Source organism: Pararge aegeria, chromosome 4 (genome assembly GCF_905163445.1).
Source record: "Pararge aegeria chromosome 4, ilParAegt1.1, whole genome shotgun sequence".
Lineage (NCBI taxonomy): Eukaryota > Metazoa > Arthropoda > Insecta > Lepidoptera > Nymphalidae > Pararge > Pararge aegeria.
The window spans coordinates 3,743,926-3,766,373 of record NC_053183.1 but is presented as its reverse complement, the minus strand read 5'-3'; the positions used below and the strand labels follow the sequence as shown (position 1 = coordinate 3,766,373).

Sequence of the window (22,448 nt, the reverse complement as noted above, 5' to 3'; positions counted from 1 at the left end):
ATACCTTGATACCATAGAGCCAGATGGGTTTTAGAATGGAGCAATACACCAGTAATTTATTGTTAAGCGACAAGGTAGACTGTCTGCCCAGAAGCTAGAGCAAGTTCCTGAAGCGATTGTTAAGCTCGTCGCGCTTATTTTTATGTGATCCTGCCATGTAAGACGTCGGTCCAGTTGTTCTTTTGACGTGACAACGTCTTATAAATTGGTTTGCCGGGTGACACTTCAAGAAACTGCGTTACGCTCCGCTCACGTTATGCGCTCACAATGAGAGCGAGTGAGAGGCACGCGTCCCTTCCACTCGGGCATGGTTAGCCCGCCTAAGAGCGAGAGAGACAGACATAAAAAGTGAAAGGCACGCGTCCCTTTGTAGTAATCCCTGTTTCATTGTACGCAAATGTATTGCAAGTTATTGTATGTATATTTGTATATAAATACGTATGTATGTGTAAAGGTAAAAATAAAATTTTGTTAATATGAAATTCAGTGCGAGATTCTTTGTATAAATTAATGTTTTAAATATAATTCTTTGTATAAATAAATGTTTTAAATTGTTACTATTATTTCATCCTTCTTCCTACTATACGAATGAATATTCACATTAAAATTATTTTACCACTCAAAGTCGTTGTCACGTAAAACTTTCGCCCGTATACCGACTTTACAGGCAACCAATTTTTTTTAACAAAATCTTTTCACAATATTTTTTTATCTTGTGAGAGCATAGCTGACAGCTTCCAAACAACCGTGTCGATTGAGAAATGTATTAATTATTTAGTAACCGTATAAAAGATAAAAAATAAATTTCAACACATAATTTGAAATGCATTGGTTCAGAATTACCTTACCTAATGTATGTTTATAGTAATAATTGAAGGACCAAGTAGATGGTCCTTTTGAGCATAAGTGGAAAATCCTGTGTCCATCAAGCTGAGGCGTGGGTGTTAAGCTTCATGTGACTATAATTACACCGGCAATCACGCCATTCAGACCGAAGCACAGCTATGCTGCTGGCCTGGTGGTAGTGGTGGTAATTCTCCGGAAGGTCGGAGGGTCACAAGAAACTCTACTACTCTTAAAAATGTATCACACTTGCATCAAAGAATATAATTCGATTGCGCAGGTTAAGGTCTCGCTGTACTGAGCGACGCGATGGCTCGCAGTACAGGATTTATTTTTATGGTTAAAATATGATATTGTAAATATTTAAACTTATTAGATTTTATAATATTAATAATTAATTATTTATTTCATATAGATCAATGTATAACAGCAGGAATCTCTTTATGAACACAGTGATACTATTGATTTTGTGCACAATGGAGTGCTTAAACACTCGCACTAGGTGTCACGAGTGTCGCCACCTTCCGTGGCGTAACGTAACGTGAAATTAGTAAAATACAATCATCGCGATACATAATAGATAAAACAAAAACAAATATATATATATAAAAAATCAAATCATAGTAATTAATTTTATATATATATATTAATTACTTTGTTGTGTGTTAAAAAAATCGACACAATCCGAACTTTTAAACTAGCTTCACCGTAGATATGTGACCTTTTCCTTAAGACAAGCTGATTAAAAAATAAAATCCGCGGTATCCGTTTGTTTTTTCGGGATATAAAATATCCTATATCCGTTTCCAGGATTCCAACTAACTCTATGCATACTACGAATGATTTGGCTGTGAAACCGTCTATAGGTAATCGATACTATTTTCAAATCGTGATAAAGTGTCCAAAGTCTCTCTCCAGGATGCCATGACCAGACGTACTCTCGGTAGCAAGGAGATTTTTAATGTTTAAACGCGTTGGGTTGTTGTTTAGGATTTGTTTGTTGGTTTTTAGGTACGCATATTTCGTGGTTAACTATTTACACGTTAAACCACGATAACACCTATTCCTTGAATGTTTGGAGGAAAGCTTAATATCTTACCTTGCTTTGTAGTGTTTGTTTGGTGTGCAATAAAAGTTTTCATTTTGACGGCCGATTGGCGCAGTTTGCAGCGACCCTGCTTTCTGAGTCCAAGGCCGTGGGTTCGATTCCCACAACTGAAAAATGTTTGTGTGATGAGCATGAATATTTTTCAGTGTCTGGGTGTTTATATTATAATTATATACGAGAATATAAAAAGTATTTATGTATAATATTCATAAAAATATTCAACAGCTATCTTGGTACCCATAACACAAGCTACGCTTACTTTGGGGCTGGATGGCGATGTGTGTATTGTCGTGGTATATATTATTATTATTATTATTCATTCATTCATACCTTCTACCAAGTTGTACCCTACCCACTATATTAGTATGTATACTCATTTACTTATACATGAACACCTTACATTAATTATATTTGGCACGACGCGCGGGAACAAATCTTTGTAATCCGATTTCAAATTCAGAAGTCATTCATTTCAAGTAGGCAAGGGTAGGTCGGTAGTATGCATTTTTCAAACTTAAAGTATGTTTGTTTGTAGTGACTCTACCATTTAAATAAACCATCATATAATCATATTTCCCACATATTAAGTATATTTTATTTCTGAATCAAATACTTTTAGTAATAACCCTACTGAAAATTAAATATCGCTCTTGCCGGAAACTAGCGTAGTGCGTCTCCTCTTAGCCGGAAATAATCGCCCCGTCAGCAATAGGAGCCTTCAAGACTAGACAATTACCCGACAGATGTCGCTAGTCTACAGCGAACTAGCACTGAGCGAACGCAAGAAAAACGCTCGTATGTATAGAGGTTTTTTTCTAAAACCATAAAAAAGGAAAAAAGGGTAATTTTTTGGGGCTTTTTATTTATTTTTATTGATAAAAAGAGAGTAATTTTCATGGAGTGCACAGCACTCTGGGAATAAAAATGATTTTGCACTCGTCTCACACGAGTATAATGCAAAATGGCAATTCAGATTGTATGGAAGCACTGTAAGTCCTCACTCAGAGCTCAATGGTGCACCGCGACAATGCTTCGCCGACATCACGCCGGAAGCAATCGAGCGAATGTGAAGCCTGCTCCTTTACACCCTACGCGACGGAAGGCAAAGCCATTTTACACCTGCTTGTAATTTTTATTATTAGCTTTTTATTAGCTTCACTTGTATGTATGTTTGTAAGTTTGTAACCGACTTCTTTGGGCGCGATTTTGACCCACTTTGAACGATCAGATTTGATTCTAACTTTGTAGACGTATCGAGGACCGATGACAATTCACTAATCTGAGAAGATTATTCAAATTTTCAATATAAAAAATAAGATTTTTTAGTTTTTTCGAACTATTAATTACAATTACTACAGCGCCATCTAGACCCAAATGTAAAAAACCCTAGACCCAAATGTAAAAAACCTATGGCGTTTCCAACAGATAGCGTTCGCGTACCTAACAAATTCCACAGAAAACATTAAGCTACTAGATGGTAGAGGGCGCTAGCTGTTTGCTACTTTTTAATGGGCTGTTTTAAATAAGTTATCACGGAATTGATAGTCAATTAGATCAAATAACAGTTTAAAATAAATTTATTAAAATTTATTTTCTATTTTTTAGTTCGGTTTTCTATAAAAAGCGTGGTGTTTAGTTTTTTTTTAACTATTATTTATTTATTGCTGTTACAGTCATACATGCTATGTTTGTCAATAACAGGTGAGTAGTCATCTATGCGATAAATACATTTTATACATTTGTATACTACAATATATACAATATAATATCTACTATATATTATCAACATCATCATCATTTCAACCGATTACCGGCCCTCTAAAAGGCACAGGTTTCTACCAGAAATGAGAAGAGGTTAAGACCGTCCATCACGCTGTCCCCAAACACTTCTAAGTACATTAAACTCTCAGTGCGGCGTGCTGGGATTCGAACACCGAAAGTGAAGTCGAAGACGTGATGCCTATATATAAAATGCCTATTTTTTGACGGCCGATTGGCGCAGTGGGGAGCGACCCTGCTTTCTGAGACCAAGGCCGTGGGTTCGATTCCCACAACTGGATAATGTATGTCTGATGAACATGAATGTTTTTCAGTTTTTGGGTGTTTATATTTACCTTGTATGTTTACATGTTATGTTATAGTACCTATGTATATTATTCATGGAAGTATTCATCGATCATCTAAGTACCCATAACACAAGCTACGCTTACTGTAGGGCTAGATGGCGATGTGTGTATTAAATTTTTTATTGTAAAATTGTAAAATTATGTTGGAAAAGAACAACTGCTGAGTTTCTTGCCGGCTTCTTCTTGCTAGAATCTGCCTTTCGAACCGGTGTTAGAGTCACTACAAACAGACATACTTGAGGTTTTAAAATTATATTAGGCCTACTTGAAATATATCACTTTAGATTTTTTAGACAGCATCGTCACTTATCACTAGATAAGAAATTCCAGTCAAGAAATAAACTTATTGGAAATTTAAATAAAGCTGAGTTCTCATGACAAAAGGTGGGGCAGCTTGTTTTCAAGAGATTTCCTCGTTTTATCAAATAAGGGTATGATCGAGAACGAATACTCTTCCCAAAACTGAAATAATACTACAGAGGTTTTAGACTTTCGTACTGTACTTTACTTTTGTACTTTTGGCTTTTTCTTTTGTACTTTATTTACTGTCTCTGAAACCGAAACGCAATAGTTTTGGGTAACTTTTGTCATAGTTTTTACTGAAAGAAATCAGATACACATAACATCACATACAAAAGTAAAATCAAGTGACACCTGTCTCTTTATTGGGTACGCGTTACGTAGCGTAGGTACTATGCACGTGCCGGTCTTTTATCTTAAATAGGGTTGTCATAAAAAACACTAAGAAAGTTTTCAAATTAAATTGTATGGACAAATAAATATGGTTCTATCGATTAAATATTTTTACTGGGTGATATGAAATATACTTACGCAAGGTGCAACAGTATTTCGTATTTCCGTTACACGTTGTTTATATCGTGGTAGTTGACGGACCAAGCGTGGTAAGCGAAAAACCTTTGCCTATAACAAGGCAACACCAATCAGAGCACATAAGGAACTCGTCCTGCAACATGCCGCCCCGTGTCACTTACCAATATATTTCAGAAATATTTTGGCAACCCTTCATGTAATGTCGGGTCAGTCATATTAGTGCATTGTTTTAACGGGCAATAACACTGAGAGCTATGCTCGGGGCATCAACGTTATGGAATCTGTAATCATATTTCAGATTCGATCACGTTGGTCACGTTGAGATGATGGATTGCCTCTGACAAGCATCTGCTGAAAGATTTGTATGGAAAACATGCCGCCCCGTGTCCAATGGATTGCCTCTGACAAGCATCTGCTGAAAGATTTGTATGGAAAACATGCCGCCCCGTGTCCAATGGATTGCCTCTGACAAGCATCAGCTGAAAGATTTGTATGGAAAACATGCCGCCCCGTGTCCAATGGATTGCCTCTGACAAGGATCAGCTGAAAGATTTGTATGGACAACATGCCGCCCCGTGTCCATCAATCTGAGTTCTTAAACTTCAAATGCCTGTTATAACACCGACCACATAATTGCAACAATGCTGCCTAGCGGCAGAAATAAGCATGGCGATAGTACTTTTCCGGACTAGCTCTGTCACAAAAAGCTGTACTAAACAAATTGGTCCGGCTTGCACTTGAATTTTTTTTTTAATTGGACGATGATCGTCAATGTCTTGCTCTCTGACCCTAATAACCTGATCTGAGGTGCGTTTAAGTTTAACAGTCACTTTCGCAAGTGAACAGCCTATTAAATCGGTACCACTTTTCTGTCTTAGTACATACTACAAAGTTATGAAAATATTGTACACACTACAATATTTTCATAACTTTGTAGTATGTGTGTAGAAAATTATGTAATTGGTAAAAACCCCACTATAAGTGATTAATAAAACATGCGAATGATATGAAGAAACGAAAAATTTTCACCGTTTAATGTGCAATTTTTTTGTGCTAAAGTTGACTGGGTTGATTGACCGCTCGTTAGCTCACACTTAGCGCCGGACGTATTTGAATTATAAATACATATCTATACATACATACAGACAGTTCAATGCCGAAACTGGCTAAAAGCTGCGGGTTGGTAGACTTCACACGCCTTTGAGAAAATTATGGATAACCCTCAAGCATATAAGAGTAGCCTAAAAGATTTGCCCGCTCCCAATCCAAGTCGTTTTTGAGTATGGAAATACTTTAATTTAATTGACATTTCGGATTAAAATGGATCTTATTAGCACTGTGTTAAACCGCAAATTGGCTTTCAATTCAGCTCAGGCATTCGACTGAACGTTTTTATAAAAAAAAAGTATAGGATTAACAACTCTATAATGAGTGGCATTGAGTCCGTTTTACTTTGATGATACAGAGTTTAACACTCTAAAACGACTTTTCGATTGCAAGCGAACAAATCTTCTATTAAGGCTATAGGTTTCCTCCTGAATCTTTCTTTAAAGCTTTACACAATCATGTACAGCTTTAATGCATTTGATTGTGTGAAACTCACATAGCTCCGTTGAGTTAGGGTTGCACCGAAAGCGAGGCTGAAGTGTTACCCACCAGGCTAAATCAAGTTGTTCGAAAAAAGCAAAACAGGAATGGTAGTTAGGTGTTTTCACGATTTTGTTTACTCGGTTATGCAACATGCTAGTGATAGAAACGCGGCATCGCGGCGAACTGAGACAGGGGTGAGGGGTCAGCGACCCGCAGCCACTCGTCGCCCCACGCTCGCGAATTTCATTTGAGCTTCGAAATAAAGCGCAGCCGACTTGCTATCGGGTATGAGATATTACACTTTTTTTTAAACTCAAGTAATGGGTCTGATTTTAATAAAGATAATGTTTCCGAATGTAGATTAAAGAATGATAGATGTGACAGATCAAATTTATCGGATTTTTATAATCCACTGTTATAATTTAGTTCCCCTGACCGATTTCTTTTGGTGACGAAGATCAGAATACAGTTGTCACCCGCTATATGTTCGAAACAAGCAAAGCAGGAATGACTGGTATTGTACTTTACTGGTTTGTCACTTTATTGGGATAGGATAGGGCGATATTTGACATCGGCAAAGTTTTAAACATCACATTAGCTGATAAAAAAAAATCCGCTATCATTTACATAATCCTACGTACACTTAGAAAATCTACATAATTACAAAGTTACACTTACAGAATTTAGTCTTTTAGAGTTTTTCAGAGATCTCGAGTATGGTGCCGGTTTTATCTTCTTAGTCTTATTATCTACAGTGTTGAAGGTGTCTCACCACACCTCTACCCGCGGGTGTCGTACGAGGCGACTAAGGGAATATAACGGAGAGCGGGCAGCAGCGTCCTCTGTGCTACTACTACCAACTAGTACGATCACCAATCCGTCTGCCCAGCGTGGTGATAATGGGCAAACCGTCCCGTTGCCGTTAGTCCAGCAGTGGAGTGTTATAGGTTATTGATGAAGATGATGATAACCGATAGCCAGAGAGATTTCAAATACGCGGGAGGTATTATAGTGAACAAGTGTGTGCACAAACACAGGATCACTTTCTATACTCTCAATAATGACCAAGTTGCCTGGAAAGAAGCCACCCGCTTTCATCTCACAAAAGATAGAACAAAGATTGTTATATTGTAAAACGATGTTGGAAAAGAGCAACTGCTGAGTTTCTTGCCGGCTTGTTCTCGGTATAATCTGCCTTCCGAACCGGTGGTAAAGTCACTACAAACAGACATACTTGACGTTTCAAAAGTGCTTTTATTAGGCCTACTTGAAATAAATGAATTTTGAATTTTAATTTTTTGAATTTCATTCATATAGCCAGCCACGACACATCAGGAAAGTTATAAGGCTCGGGACGGACAGTCTGATGTGTTTGCAGAGGCATCGGGCAAAATCGTATTAGTTCTCTTAGATCCCAGAAATATAAGTAGTATCTTGGCAAGTTCGATTCGCTTTGCATACATCATATAAAATTCATCACCCTCACCAATTCTTTGTTGGCAGGCAAATTTATTCCTTTCAGAAATTCCCCAACAGCGCAATTCAGAAGCGAGGTCACTGACCTTCCGCTGACCTAGTGCACGCAAATCATTCCAGCCTTTGCTTTCATAATATATTGATGGTAGTTGTTCGATAAAACTATCATACTTACCTAAGCGTACTTCCATAGACTGCAGTAAAATTGGGAATTTTATAAAATAGCAAAATTACTTCGTCGTATTATTTTATTAATAACTGCGCTGCCCCGGTGTTACTTGCAGTGATTAAATAGTTTGATTGATTTGAGGACGTTGAGGACGATATTTGGTGTAAAAGTACGAATGTTCCTGTAAACCACCATTGGGACTGTATCTTTTTACAGAATCAAAAATTGGCTTTGTTACGCTCCGACCTTTCAACTTACTCAATGCCACAAATCTAGTTGATCGGTCAATTAGATAGGATGTTAAGGAAGGGCAAACAAACAACCACACTTCCACATATATAAATTCCACATTCCACATAGTAAAGTATGGATTTGTTCGACGATTATTCTGTAGGCCAATTGCGTATCATGGATTTCATCATTAGTTCTTATCTAACTATTGTGTTTGCTCATTATCTATCTTTGACTAAACCTTCGCAGATTTTGATGAAATTGGCACAGTAGCTTGCATCCTGGAGACGATTAAGGTTACTTTGTATCCTGGAAAAGTAACGGAGTTCTGTTTCCGTTTAATGTTTTAATACCAAAAGGAACGTGACAAAATAATACTGTCTTGCTTACGAGTAATATAGCATCGTGAAGCAAGCCCGGGCATTAAACTTCTACGACCTTTTTTAAAAACTTAAGAAATTTACGAAATTGTGAGCAACAGCTAGAACTATAAAATGAAAAAAAAATTGTTGTCTGTAAAGTCGGCTTACTGACGATAGTTGAACGTGACAACGTCGTAAGAAAATACTGATGGAATGGTTGCATTTTTCAAAAGAAAATTTTAATTTTATTTGTTTGATAGATATTATCGTTGCTATAAACAATTGACACCACATTCACTTTTCACTGCACTTCATCCTTGCCGAAAACATGTAAATGTATTATTGTATAGAAGCTGTCCACGCGGACGCAGCGCTCAGTCAAGTAGGAGAGAGACAGATGTCGAACGCGGAGGCCGACTGTGCCTCTTTGTCGCTCGTTCCGCGCTCTCGCTAGCACTTCAAGCCTTGAATGGAACGCCTCAGAGCGAGGTAACGCCGCATACGCCATGTTTTTTCGTGCGTGCAGCCGGCTCCATAGAATTATAAGACGTTGTCACGTTAAAAAAGGTTCGTAATTAATCAGGTTGAAATGAAACAAAGTATTTCCTTAATCATTATTATTAAAGGATAGTTTAAAATGCATCGTTCGGCACATGTCTTTATGTGCCATTTACATGTCTTTATCTAAACATACATTTAGAATAAGTTTTATTTAATTTTCGTCAATAAATAAATAATACAATAATATAGGTAGGTACCCGTTTCTTAACTAAATTAACGCAGTCATTGCGAATAGTATCCGTTCATATTAATTTCATAAAAGCAAAAGATAATAGAGCTTCATAACGTATGACTGCAAGGCACAGTGCTAAACAACATCTTACAAACTTCTCAATTAATATTATATGGAAATAATTACAATCGAAATGAACATCACAGAAACAGTTCGAGAAACGATGACACTGAGTTCAGGATTACAGTCATAAAACGACATCGACAAAGTTTTAAACATCGACAGATAAAAAATGCTCGAACTATACATTAAAAAGCAGATGAAACTAATTCCGCTATAATTTACATAATCCAACTAAAACCTACGTACACTTAGAAAATCTACATAATTACAAAGTTACACTAAGAATCTAGACTTTTAGAGTTTTTCAGAGATCTCGAGTATGGTGCCGGTTTTATCTTCTTAGTCTTGTTATCTACAGTGTTGAAAGTGTCTGAGGCTACCGGAGGTTGACTGAAGACGGAGGCTTTTGAACTGGGTGCACTATTTCCCGGAGAAACCCCGCTGTCGGAGCTCACGGATGCAGGACTCGGACTGTCACTCGTGTTATTGCAGACAGTGAGCTCCTGTCCAGGTATTGATACGATCTGACCAACTTGCTTCTGCCTCACTAAATTTATACTTTGGCACACGTTCTTTACATCACCCTCGCTTGCTTCTTTCTTATGGTATCTCGTTAGAGTACCAGCGGAACCGGCTGAATTAGCTCTGTACATAGGCATGAATTGAGATTGCGGATAATATTGCATTTCGTGGCCTTGGCCAGCCATCCAAGGCCCCATCGTTGACACAACTGGAGGCATATGTGGCCACATTGGCATTTGCACCATATGGGAACCGTCTGGTAATGGACCAAAACTAGGAGTGATTGGCATTGGCCTGACGACTCCCACGGGGGTTGGAGCACTATGTGGCCTCAATGCTGGATGACCATATTGAGCATTGAACTCTTCTCCTTCGTATATTCTCGGATGGGGTACCTGTGCATAATCTACGTTTGGAAAGACTGTATGTGGACCTCTTTGTAGATACGTAAACATCTGTTGCTGTGCTTGCTTCATTGCTACGTATTGTTGCAGATGTAAAGCCGTTTGCTGTCTTTGCTGCACTAAGTCTTGTTGATTCGAAACGTTTGCGGTTGTATTTCCATGAATATAATAAATATGAGACTGTTGATTGGCTGGTGGTGGCTGATTTTGTGCTGGTCTTTGATTGGCAGTGTACTTATTATCTATATTGTTCTGAGGGTCCTGATACTCTTCGGGTGGAGCTATGTACTTTGGTGGTGAAGGAGGTGTCACTTGTCGGACTTGTGACATTGGACAGCTTATAATTTGAGCTATGTAAGGCTGTTGTGATTTTGCAGAGTGTGCCGGACTGTGGGTTTGGAATGTAGGGTTGTATGTTATTTGAGATATTTCTTGATTAGCATTACCTGGTAGACAGGTGTTTGTATCTGAATCTTTTTGGATTGTTCTTTGGTTTTCGTTGACTTCATTTTTCTTTGGTTTTTGGTTGTAGGGTGCAACTTTTGGATTGCTTTTCCAGTTGGACCCTGCGCTTTGTGGCCGTTTGACGGGTGATTTCGTTGGGTCGTGCCAGGTATCTCCGCCATTAACTGGTCTCAAGTCTGGCGGATGGTGAGATTGCGCACTGTGTGGTCTTCTAGGTGGAGGCGGAGACATACCTTCTGGAACATGTTGTTGTCTATAGCACCTTCGGACGGTTCCAGGACTGCCTTGACACTCCGGCGGTTGAGGGACAGATCTTGGCATCCGTCTCCTTGCGGGTGTTGGGGGACTTGGCTGAGATTGAGAGGATTGCGTGGATTGCGACGCGGATCGCCACAGTTCTATTAATTTCTTTCGTCGTTCCCTTTCTTTTCGCACTTCAGTCTCGCTTGTAGAATCGTAATCTTTGCCCTGAATAAGAAAATTTTAATTTGGTTATATTTAATGTTATTTTTGACCAAATAAATACTTGTAATTTTTAATAAATACCTGCTCAATCTTCTCGTCCAACACTTTAAAGAAGTCTTGCATGCTAGCCGACACCTCACTGTAATTTAAAAAAATGCTTCAGACGGTAATCAGTATTAGGAATTAAATTAAGATTATTAAAATTACATAGCATTTTTCAGACTGAAAACATACTTGTTACACATGGCCTCCTGACCAGAGACCATGTGGTAGCAGTACTGTCAAAATATATCAGAGTAAGTCTACAATTAATATTTGAGTATCTTCACGAAAAGCATCGCGTCAAAGTACTAAAATATAATTTCTCCGGCCACACAATTTAAAGTAACTAAGGGCCTACTAATTTTTCTTTCTCAAAATTGCTTTATTTGATATTTATATAATTTGAAATCCATGTTTGATTTTGCAAGATTGAGTGTAAAATTTACCTCTCCACTATACCTACGCTAAGCCCTCATTCTTTGTAATTTTAGGTTATTTGACTGTTTTTCTATCGTCTCAAATGAACTAAAATTCTGTTTTGAATCTTACATATAAATATGTATATTTCGGCACTATTTTCAGTATTTTAAATAAAATTCAATAAATACATTCACGTGACTGAAATGGCGTCACAAGTAAAAAATGTTAAAACTGATAGTAAAGTGCAGTGTCGCTTGTTAAAATCTATTAAGGTTTATTAAGGAGAAAAACAGTTTAAGAACTATTTTTGAGGAATTCTCCACATATGTTTGAAGAACGTTCATAGGATCCCGGAGATCCTACTTTGTCACGCACGATTAAAGTACTTTCTAACGATAGCAATACCACATTGTTTAGTCTTATGAGAGTCAACCAATAAAAAGCGTTGGTGACCTTGTCAAGTGACCTTGGGTCGGAAAGAAAATACTTTATTTTATGATTTAGATATTTTTCATATAATATTTCTAGTTTTTTGAAGTGAAATAATATTGAATAATAATAATCTTAAAGGATGCTACCAACATAAGTGATAATTTTAACACCGTCAAATACTCTATTGTCATCGTTACTAAATAACTGTTCTAGAAGTAAGATTAATATTGCTGATAATGTTTGATACTTACATGGTAGGCGGGTGAGCGGCGAGCGGCAAGATGTGCTTGCCACGTTCGGTATCATCCTCTGCATCGTCGGCAGGACCTGCTCCGGCACTACCCTCCTCCTCGTCTGCTTCTTTATCTGCCGCGCCTGTATTAGAAAGAATATATATTATTTTTAAAACGAATTGTTTTATAAATATAACCTAAAATATACTATTTAAAACTAAATAAAATCTAAAACGTCTTCGAAACCACCACTGTCGTCACAAAACCAAATTAGGATAATTGTGCCCGATACCACGAATTTCTGATTACAATACTAAATGTTTGAAAAAGCAGAGTCAGTTAGACATTTTTCATAAAAGTTACGTAGAATTTAGAAGAAAAGTTTTAGACATTTTTTCTACTAATTAACCTGATTTTAGTTTTAGTTACGTAAGAAAAAGTTTAATTTTATTAATTATTTTCAAGTCATCTATTAACTAACTTTTTTATTCCGATTTACTTATTTTGTGATAATTTTTTGTTTTCGTTTCCTAATAATTAACTAAATTAAATTATTCATTGCAACTGAGCTTTTATTAATTTTATGTTTTTAATTTTAAAGGGATATATTAACAGACTAATAATTAACTTTAAACAAATTATAGGAATGACGTTAAACATTTTAATGCATACCGTAATAACCTGTAAATAGTGGTTGAACATTTACTGTGACCATTGGTTGTCCATTATAAATTAAAAATTAAAAATTAAATAATAATAATATTGTTGCGATTCTTGTTTTAGAATTTTAATCCTTGTTTGTAGAACGTCAAGGGGTATTAAGTTACTAGTTTCTCAAGTTCGGTCTGAAGCATAGTTGGGACGATACCTCCTCAATTGTGAATTATGGGGCTTGAACGTTTATTTTCACTTCATTATCGTGAGGAAACCTGCATTAAGAATCCATAATGTTTTCGAAGGAGTGTGGAGTATAATCCCAACTGGGTCAGCGTGGTGGACTACGGCCTTAACCACTTCTTATTGTGAGAGAAGACTCGTGCCATGTAGTGGGCCGTTAATGGGTTGATATGATGAATCTGAGATACTAAAAATGCGTGTTTTATTACCACACTAGTGTTTTGTTTGTGCATCATTGCAAGTTATATGTACACTATGTGTCGAAGATCGAAGTTTCTTAAGATCCTTTTTGTTTTCAATTTTTTACGCATTCTAGGAGTCGTCGAGTTCGTCTTGAATTAAGTTTTATTTTTCAAATTTTCATCACAGTATTTTTACACTTGGAGGATAAATCAGTATTAACTAGTAATAAAAAAAAAAACAGTCAAAATCGGCTCGGTAATAATATCTATGTATGTAATACTTATTTCTTAATTTATTCCAAAATTAAAACGTACTTCTAACTTTTGTCTCTAGTCTAGCATAAATCACTCCTTCCTATCAAAATAGGAATCCGAATACACTTACAAAAATAATTTCTTAACCACACACAAAGTTTTTTATACAATTTTTACGAGCAAAAGTGTGGAAATTCATAACTTTACCCGTTTCCTGAGTGGAAACGTATGTTTCACTTTTCCTTTATCGGAGACAATGTGTTAGCAAAGATTAACGGCTCCAACTTGCGTAGTTTATTCCAACAAAATAAATTGCCTTTGAGCTTTGACGATGTAAAATTGGTTTTTATCTGTCCTATACATGTATTGTAAGTATGTTTTTTACATGTGTAAGATTAGCAGACGATCAAAATAGCTGGGATGTGAAAATTCGTTGTAAGGGTGTTTCCTAAAACCTATATCCTCCCATCTTTAATAGTGCTTGACTTCAATCAGACCTGATGGTAAGTAATGACTGTAATGATGCAGCCTAAGATAGAAGATCTCTGTTCACTGTTTATTTGAAGGTTCTCACTTTAAGGGGGGGGGGTGATTTTGAAAGCCAGGAGGATGCTCCAGATCTTGACGGTGCATATAAAAAACATATAACCAAATCTCTTCATAGGTACGTGTCCATGGGATACCAACAGTATGACTTGTACACTTGTTACCAACATGGGTTCATACATATGTGCTTTATGTTGATAACAAGATACAAAAAGGCTCTTCTTAGATCAGGTTGCGTTTTGAACCCTCCTAGCTTCAGGTTTTTAAGTTAAAGAATGTAGTGCTATTTGAATTTGTAAAAAAACCTTTCGTGCTTCATTCATTTATTGATTCAAGTATTCATTCTTTCTATCTTGCAACCAGATCAATAGATCTTAACCTCACTCTCAATAACGCAGGGACCTAGCTGAAACTAACAATTGCATTGCAAATGTTGAAACGGTTCGATATTGGAAATGTCTCAGTAAGTTTCGAGGGTTGAAACTTATAACAAGGATTTTGTTCATGGACCGACTATGTATAGTTATTGTAGGTACAATTTTAATCAAATTGCATATTGGCGATAGAGCCGCAAATGCAGTTGTAGATGCAGAGCTTTTTGTGACAGAGCTCGTGCGGGAAATTATGAACGCCTTGTTTATTTCTGCCGTCAAGCAGAATGATTGTAATGCTGTGTACCGTTCGGAAGGGCGTGGATGCCGGTGTGATAACAGGAAAATAAGTCTTAACACCTACGCCTCAGGTTAATGGGCACATGGCGACAGTTTCTAAACCAGTTCTTGGATGCCCTCCGCTTAAAGGCGATGGTTTTTCACGAAACATTAAAAAACGGTTAAAAAAATGCGTTAGAACCGCCGTCAATAACTGCATACTTAGCATTCACGAGTTCTGAGAACGTGCTCAAAGAAGATGACGATGGAAATGACAATGGAATTCGAGAATTCGAGAATCCGAAACCGGAGCATCCTCAGGAGATGTTGACTTTACAATGGAGATGTCAACTTAACAATTATTCATTGTAAAGTCAAAATCTCCTGAGGATGCTCCGGTTTCGGAGCGAAACGTGCGTAGCTTCCACCAAACAGATCTTCGGCAACACACCCTATATTGCCGAAGATCTGTTTGGTGTTGAGTATAAGGATTGAAGAATTTATAAATTACACCACACAGATTCTCCTGCTTTTCGTGGAGTATAGAAAATTAAGCTTAATTTTGATAATATGGCGTTACTTTGCGGAAATCCATGATGATTTCCGCAAAGTAACGCCTGCTTCTATCCAATAAGTTCCTTACATTATTTATTACTTCAAGCTCAAAACTAAAAACGACTTTATTATTTATACACTTACACTAATTCTGAAGTACAGAGATTTGTCTGTAAAATTTCTTCAAATTGTTAAAAATAGTTTCAGAGACAAGTCTTTGTGAGTAGTTTGCAGTTATAACTTACGGCGCTAACTGAGCGCCTGATGGAAAAAACTCAGAAAGCAACGGATGCTTGGAGTATTCGCTACTTGTTCAAGTCCAACATTATGAGATCCATAGAACACCTAGAGTTACAAAATTGCTGAAATCGCAATGTTGGTAGACTCACACTATGGGGACAGAAGATATGGAGCTAGTCTCTCTACGATAAGAGATCGCTCGATCGATGCGTCGCTACGCAAGATCGTGGAGTTAATGGAATTTCTTCAGTTTATGAATTTTAAAATCCGTTTAATGAATGTTTAATGATATGCACCACCACTTCTCTTCTAGAGCTGTGTTTTGCGCCATTGGTTGCCTGGAAGAGATCGCTGTGTGCGATAAGGCCGCCGAATTTTAGATAGTTTTTTCAAATATATTATTCAGCGAAAACAATTCGTACACAAAATATTCAAAAAGGTTGCTTCAAAAGATTTAGAGATAGTATGGTGCTAGCCTAGCGGATAAGGCTTCGGCGTTCCTTTCGAGGAGACCGAGTTCGAGCCCCGACACGCACCACTGACTTATGAGCGCTTTTAATTTAAGCAATTTTAATATAAATCGCTTTAACCTCATGAGAAAACCTGCATGCCTGAGAGTTCTCAATAATATTTTCAACGGCATATGAAGTCTACAATCTAGAAGAAGAAGAAACACTTTATTGCACGTATAACATACAGGAAAAGAAACAGTAAGGAGTATACAGTACACAATGTAGACATGCAAAGGCGGCCTTATTGCTGCAAGCAATCTCTTACAGGCAACCTTTGTAGATAGGACTTACAGCAAGAGAACGGGATAGTGCCAAGAGTGTTGATAGATATACATAAATACCAAAATGTAAAGATACAAATACATATATAATTTAAATAAATATACGTAATATATAAAATATACCTACATGATATATAAATAGAAAATATACATAATATATATAAATATATAACAAACTATATATAGACTACAGCCTAATTAAGACAAGACCCTGTAGTGGACCGGTAATGGGTTAAACTCTCCGCCCTTTCAACTATATTATTTAGGGCGTGAACTAACAAACTTTCGCATTTTTGACGCATGGATTCACACTGGATTTGAAAAAAAAATTAACCATAAAAACGCAGACATAATCGCGGGAAACAACCAGTTTTTAATATTATAATTTATGTAGCATTTAATTGCAAGCGTGATGTCAAAGCAAAGGACATCTCGTTGTAACTAACGTGCCACCTTAATGAGGAAACTCGCTGAACCAGACTCCTGAGTCGGCTGTACCTCTATCAGAAATGTGCAAGGATGCGTGGTGCGTGGCAACGCATAACCGCAAACAACCCTGACTCTAAGAAACTATATATGTCACTATTTCTATATTGTACTAGCGCACCCAGCCCGCTTCGCCGGGCTAGATTTTGCTTTATTTTATTTAAACAATAAACTTACATCATTAAATTTTTTATTTAAGTCTCATAATATATTAAATCATTTATTTCTCTCCGTATTCATTCTCTTCTACTCTCTTCTCGAGCGGGTGAAGATCATTATCTACACCCATGTACACCCTACAATAGAATATCATCATAGTAAATAAAAGCTGTATTTGACAGTTCAAAAATAGGAGTGCACCGATCGTCACCAAACTTTACAGGATTACTCGCCAAGTCAATCTGGAGGTTTCCTGAAAGTTTCATTGAAATCGGTCCAGCCGTTTCGGAGCCTATACGGAACATACCCACACACTTTTTCTTTTATATATGTAGATAGATATGGGGCTGAGAGCTGCCAAGGTTGAAATCATTTCACAGTTAAAATAATTTTGGAAAGCGAAATGCATTTAATTAGCTTTGTTTATTTAAGTCTAGATGTAACAACGCAGATGGCGGTGATTCAATTTGTAAATTGTGTACAGCATGCATCGATGCGGTTTGTTGTTTAGAGGAAAGATGCTTTTGCTCTGAATTTAATACCTTCGTCGATACGTTAATGTTTTAGATAAGGTGCTTGGGACTTACGAATAAAAGTGGATTAACTTTCAAAGATTTATTCAGTGTTTAATCAATCTCTGATATTTGGAAGTTGTTCACAGTTGAAGTGATTAAGAACTTCAACTATGTGTTTCTGTGGGTGTGCGTGTGCGTGTGTGCGTGTGCGTGTGTGTGTGTGTGTGCGTGCGTGCGCGTGTGCGTGTGCGTGTGCGTGTGCGTGTGCGTGTGCGTGTGCGTGTGCGTGTGCGTGTGCGTGTGCGTGTGCGTGTGCGTGTGCGTGTGTGTGTCTCTTAGGTAAAACGTGAGATTCAAACTTTACCCCTTGGCGCTGTTATCTCCACAAATGTTCCCTAAGTAAAGGAAAAGAGTGATGGAAAGGGTTTCTTTTAAAAAAAAAAACAATAAATACATTAAATAATATCATAATTGTGTAATAAGTTTTGTTGTAGAAGATTCACATATATATATACTTATATAATACTGCGAATATATATTATAATAGTAAATTATATTATAGTAAAAAGCTTTTAAAATTTAATTTAAACATATAATGCATTCAATTGATGTATTGAATTCCTGTATTGATGTCCATTGCACTGTTTGAAGACGAAAGTCTTCGAACAGTGCGTGTTGCCAGTGATGACATATGGCTCTGAAACATTGTCGTTAACTATGGGCCTCATAAGAAGGCTTAGAGTCACTCAGCGGGCGATGAAGAGAGATATGCTCGGAGTATCTCGAGCATAGCTCGTATTCGTAGAAGAACCAAAGTTACCGACATAGCTCAACGAGTCGCGAAGCTTAAGTGGCAATGGGCCGGGCACATAGTTCGGAGAAAGGATGGACGTTGGGGTCCCAAGGTGCTGGAATGGCAGCCCCGTACTGGTAAGCGCAGCGTTGGTCGACCCCCAACGAGGTGGACAGACGACATTAAGCGCGTCGCAGGTAGCCGTTGGATCCAAGCGGCTCAGAATCGTGGAACTTGGAACTCCCTACAAAAGACCTATGTCCAGCAGTGGACGTCTATCGGTTGATGTGATTGAATTCCATAAAGTCGGTTAATATCAATCTGGACTTAATATTGTAGATACGAAGGTGTGTTCACTTGTTTGTTTGCCCTTTCTGTACGCTCTAACTAAGCGACCTTAGGCATAGATTTAGTCGAAAGCACGCAGAGTAACAAAGACTTCTTCTAATTCCAGGAAAAATAACGATTCCCATGGGATTCGTAAAACCGTAAAAAACGCGGATGAAAAAGAGGGTAACAGTTATTATAAAATACTTAGTAAAACTATTTATTTTATTTTTGAGGAAAACACCGCAAGTCAAGTCAATTACCTAATTTACATTTTTATACGGAGCTATACCGAAACAGCGCGATTGAATTATTATTTATTGATGAAAGAGTCAATTGTTCCTGGGACTCTTTATATTCTATTTAAAATTCATTAATATCACATTCACATTTTATAAATACAATGTTCATTTGGTAAATAGAATAAATGAGAGTAGAAAATTAAAGGTTAGATTGACATGTCAATATAACCTTGTCATTGTATATTATAGAATGTCGCGATCGTCAGAAAATCTATTGATAATTTAATTTAATACAAAAGTAATAAATAAACAAGTATATTAAGAGATTTTCAATAAAACTGCATTTTTTTTAAACTGTAGAATTTTCTTTCACTTTGCTTTTCACAATTGATCTGTTTGAAAATATTGGAAATAAATAATCCTAATTGATATTTGCCACTAGCTGGCGTATAAGTCAAGAAGCGTGGAGTATATGACATATACTTACGACCAATCCATATTATAATTTTTAAATAGCGAAAACTACACAGACGTCAGACGTAAGCGTTACTTCCGTCAGAAAAAAATCTGAGGTTACTCCCTAGTCGCGCCTAAATTGGTTTTACTGCAATAAAAAATAACTTCTAAACACTGAGTCCGGTGACGAGATATGTTTGCAGTTATGGTATATGAGTATTATGAAAATATACTAAAATCTATTACAATTAATAATGCATCGATAATGGCAATCCAAAACGCACTTAAGCAATAAGCTTGAGTATTTTCATCGTCTGTCACACTAACTAATGATGTTATATTTCTACCACCAGCTCGCCATCTATTGTGTAAACTAAATGTAGACTCATGATTCATTCATGACCCTTAGGTCCGAATCATACTAGCGATATGTCGACAAAAAGGGGCTATAGCCCGGCTAGCATGTGTACTAGGGAAGGCATGTGTGCCTCGAGATAATTAACTATACCCGTTACTCGTAATTATTTCTATAAAGTTAGACGATATAATCGGTAGATATAATTTTATCGTGATGCGCATGTTAGCCACACGGAAAAGAGTTTTGCCCAAGCGAAAGGACAAAAAGTTTAACTTCTCTCACAGTTTTATCTACTCTCCGATATTTGTTTTATAGTTTTATTTAGTTATTAAAATGAGCTTTTTTGTGTTTTATTATTTTCTTACTTTATTTCATTTTATGTAGTTAATAAATAACTTATTTATTTTCAGATTTTCTGTAATGCACTTTTCGCTCAAGTATTATGTTATGTTTTACTTTATATGAAGTATTTTTTCCCAATTAAATAAATAAAAATAAATATACTACGACAATACGCCATCTAGCCCTGAAGTAAGCGTAGCTGGTGTTATGAGTACTAAGATTACTGATATATATTTTTTAATGAATTATATACATAAATACTTATAATATATAGATAAACACCCAGATACTGAAAATCATTCACGTTAATCACACAAACATTCCCCAGTTGTGGGAATCGAACCCACGGTTTTGGATTCAGAAAGCAGAGTCACTGCCCATTGACGAAATGATGTCTGTGTGTCTATAGTGTGTGTGTGTGTTGTTGTAGGCTGTTAACAATTATTCGTTGTAAAGACGATGCCTCCTGAGGATGCTCCGATTTCGGAGCGAAACGTGCGTAGAGGGTACATTGCCGAAGATCTGTTTGGTGTGGAGTAAAAAGATTGAAGAGATTATAAATTACACCATTCTCCTGCTTTTCGCGGAGTATAGCGAATGAAGCAAAGTTTTCTGTTGTCAAAAAAAAAGGTTTAAAAAGATTAATCAGTTTGAATACAGCTTAAAACAACTTAGCAACTGAGTCTTTAGTGTGGTCTAAAGCTTAATAAACTCAGTATACAAAGTAAGAGACGAAATTGAAAAGTTTATTATTGATTCACTGTTAATAGGTTTCTATATTTCGTTGGCTGCAACCTGAATTGAAGGGCCCATTCAATTTATAATGCCAGTAGGTGGAATTTACCGAAATAGTCGGCATTCGAATTAATATATGCTATTTATACAAAGTGTAAATGAAAACCGAAATAATACTTCACAGGTTTCAGAGGTCCGTTTTGTACTTTCTCTGAGACTTGTCTGTGAAAACAAAAACCTAATAGTTTTTGAGTAAACCGCTGCCATATTTTTTACAGAAATCATTTACAGCCAAAACACATGCAAAATTAAAATCATGTGACTCCTGTACTTTTGTTAGGTACGCGGAACGTTTGCGCGTGTCGGTCTTTTATCTTCACTAGGGTTGTCAAAACACTTAAAAATATTTTGAATTCGTTTGTATGGGTAAATAAATATGCTTATTTGATTTAATATTTTTACAGGAAGATTTTTTATGATAAATACTTATGCTTCCTTTAAGATTATTTCGTAATTCACGATGTATATGTTTGTAACTTAGCCATGTGTTGACGGCAAGTAAAAATATACTTAGCTGTCACCCTCCTCTTCCTGCGGGCGTCCTCTGTGTTAATAATGAACAAAGTTGTATTTTGCCAGAAAAAGTAAGTTTGGTTATAAACCCATTATCGGCCCACGCCCTAGTCTCCTCCCACAGAGAAGGGGTTAAGGCCGAAGTCCACCACGCTGGCCACATGCGAATTAGTAGACTTCACACGCCTTTGAGAATTAATGGAGAAATTACATAGGAAATACAACTTTTGGAAATTAAACATTAATGTACTTTTTGGCCGGTGGTAGTATTTCGTAAAACTCTTGAACAACAAACTAAAAGAGAAAATCGATTTATTGAAAATAATTTACTTTTAATTGCAGCGACCTTTGGGATTTGACCAACTCTCTGAGATCGATTTTCTGAAAGGGGGCAATTACGGGAATTTATAATTCTTAAATTGGTTTGGTCACGATAAGTCTACTGGGGGTCTTGAAACACAATTATTGGAACACAATTAAGTACCATGCGGCTGGACGCAAATGAAATAATGCATATATTCCTGGAGCACACATGTGCATTAAGAAAGGCTGTTTATTTATTTAAAGGTGCAAAAAAGGAAAGAAATTCTTTACACAACTTACATCTGTAAATTGTCAAGATTTAGCCACGAAACTTAATCCGTACTTGATTCGTTAAAAACTTAAGATACTTGTGCGAAAATACCTACTACCTATTCAACGATGTAACACCGCCATTTGCAATTCACGCCTAAAGCGTACAAATACACGTTAAATTTCTAATGAGATA

The 22,448-nt window shown here is 36.7% G+C and overlaps 1 protein-coding gene across 1 annotated transcript in view; it reads right to left on the bottom strand.

The window, feature by feature from the left end:
• Positions 1-9,432: 9,432 nt before the first annotated feature.
• The window catches only part of LOC120623505 (serine/arginine repetitive matrix protein 1), a 39,103-nt gene continuing 26,087 nt past the window's right edge, over positions 9,433-22,448 (bottom strand). Inside the window, exons 2-4 of the mRNA XM_039889550.1 lie at positions 12,594-12,717; positions 11,530-11,587; positions 9,433-11,451 (exon numbers count right to left, since the gene is read on the bottom strand). Of these exons, the coding sequence (XP_039745484.1) occupies positions 9,871-11,451; positions 11,530-11,587; positions 12,594-12,717 (1,763 nt within the window). The 3' untranslated portion in view covers positions 9,433-9,870. The remainder of the gene's footprint in view (positions 11,452-11,529; positions 11,588-12,593; positions 12,718-22,448) is intronic.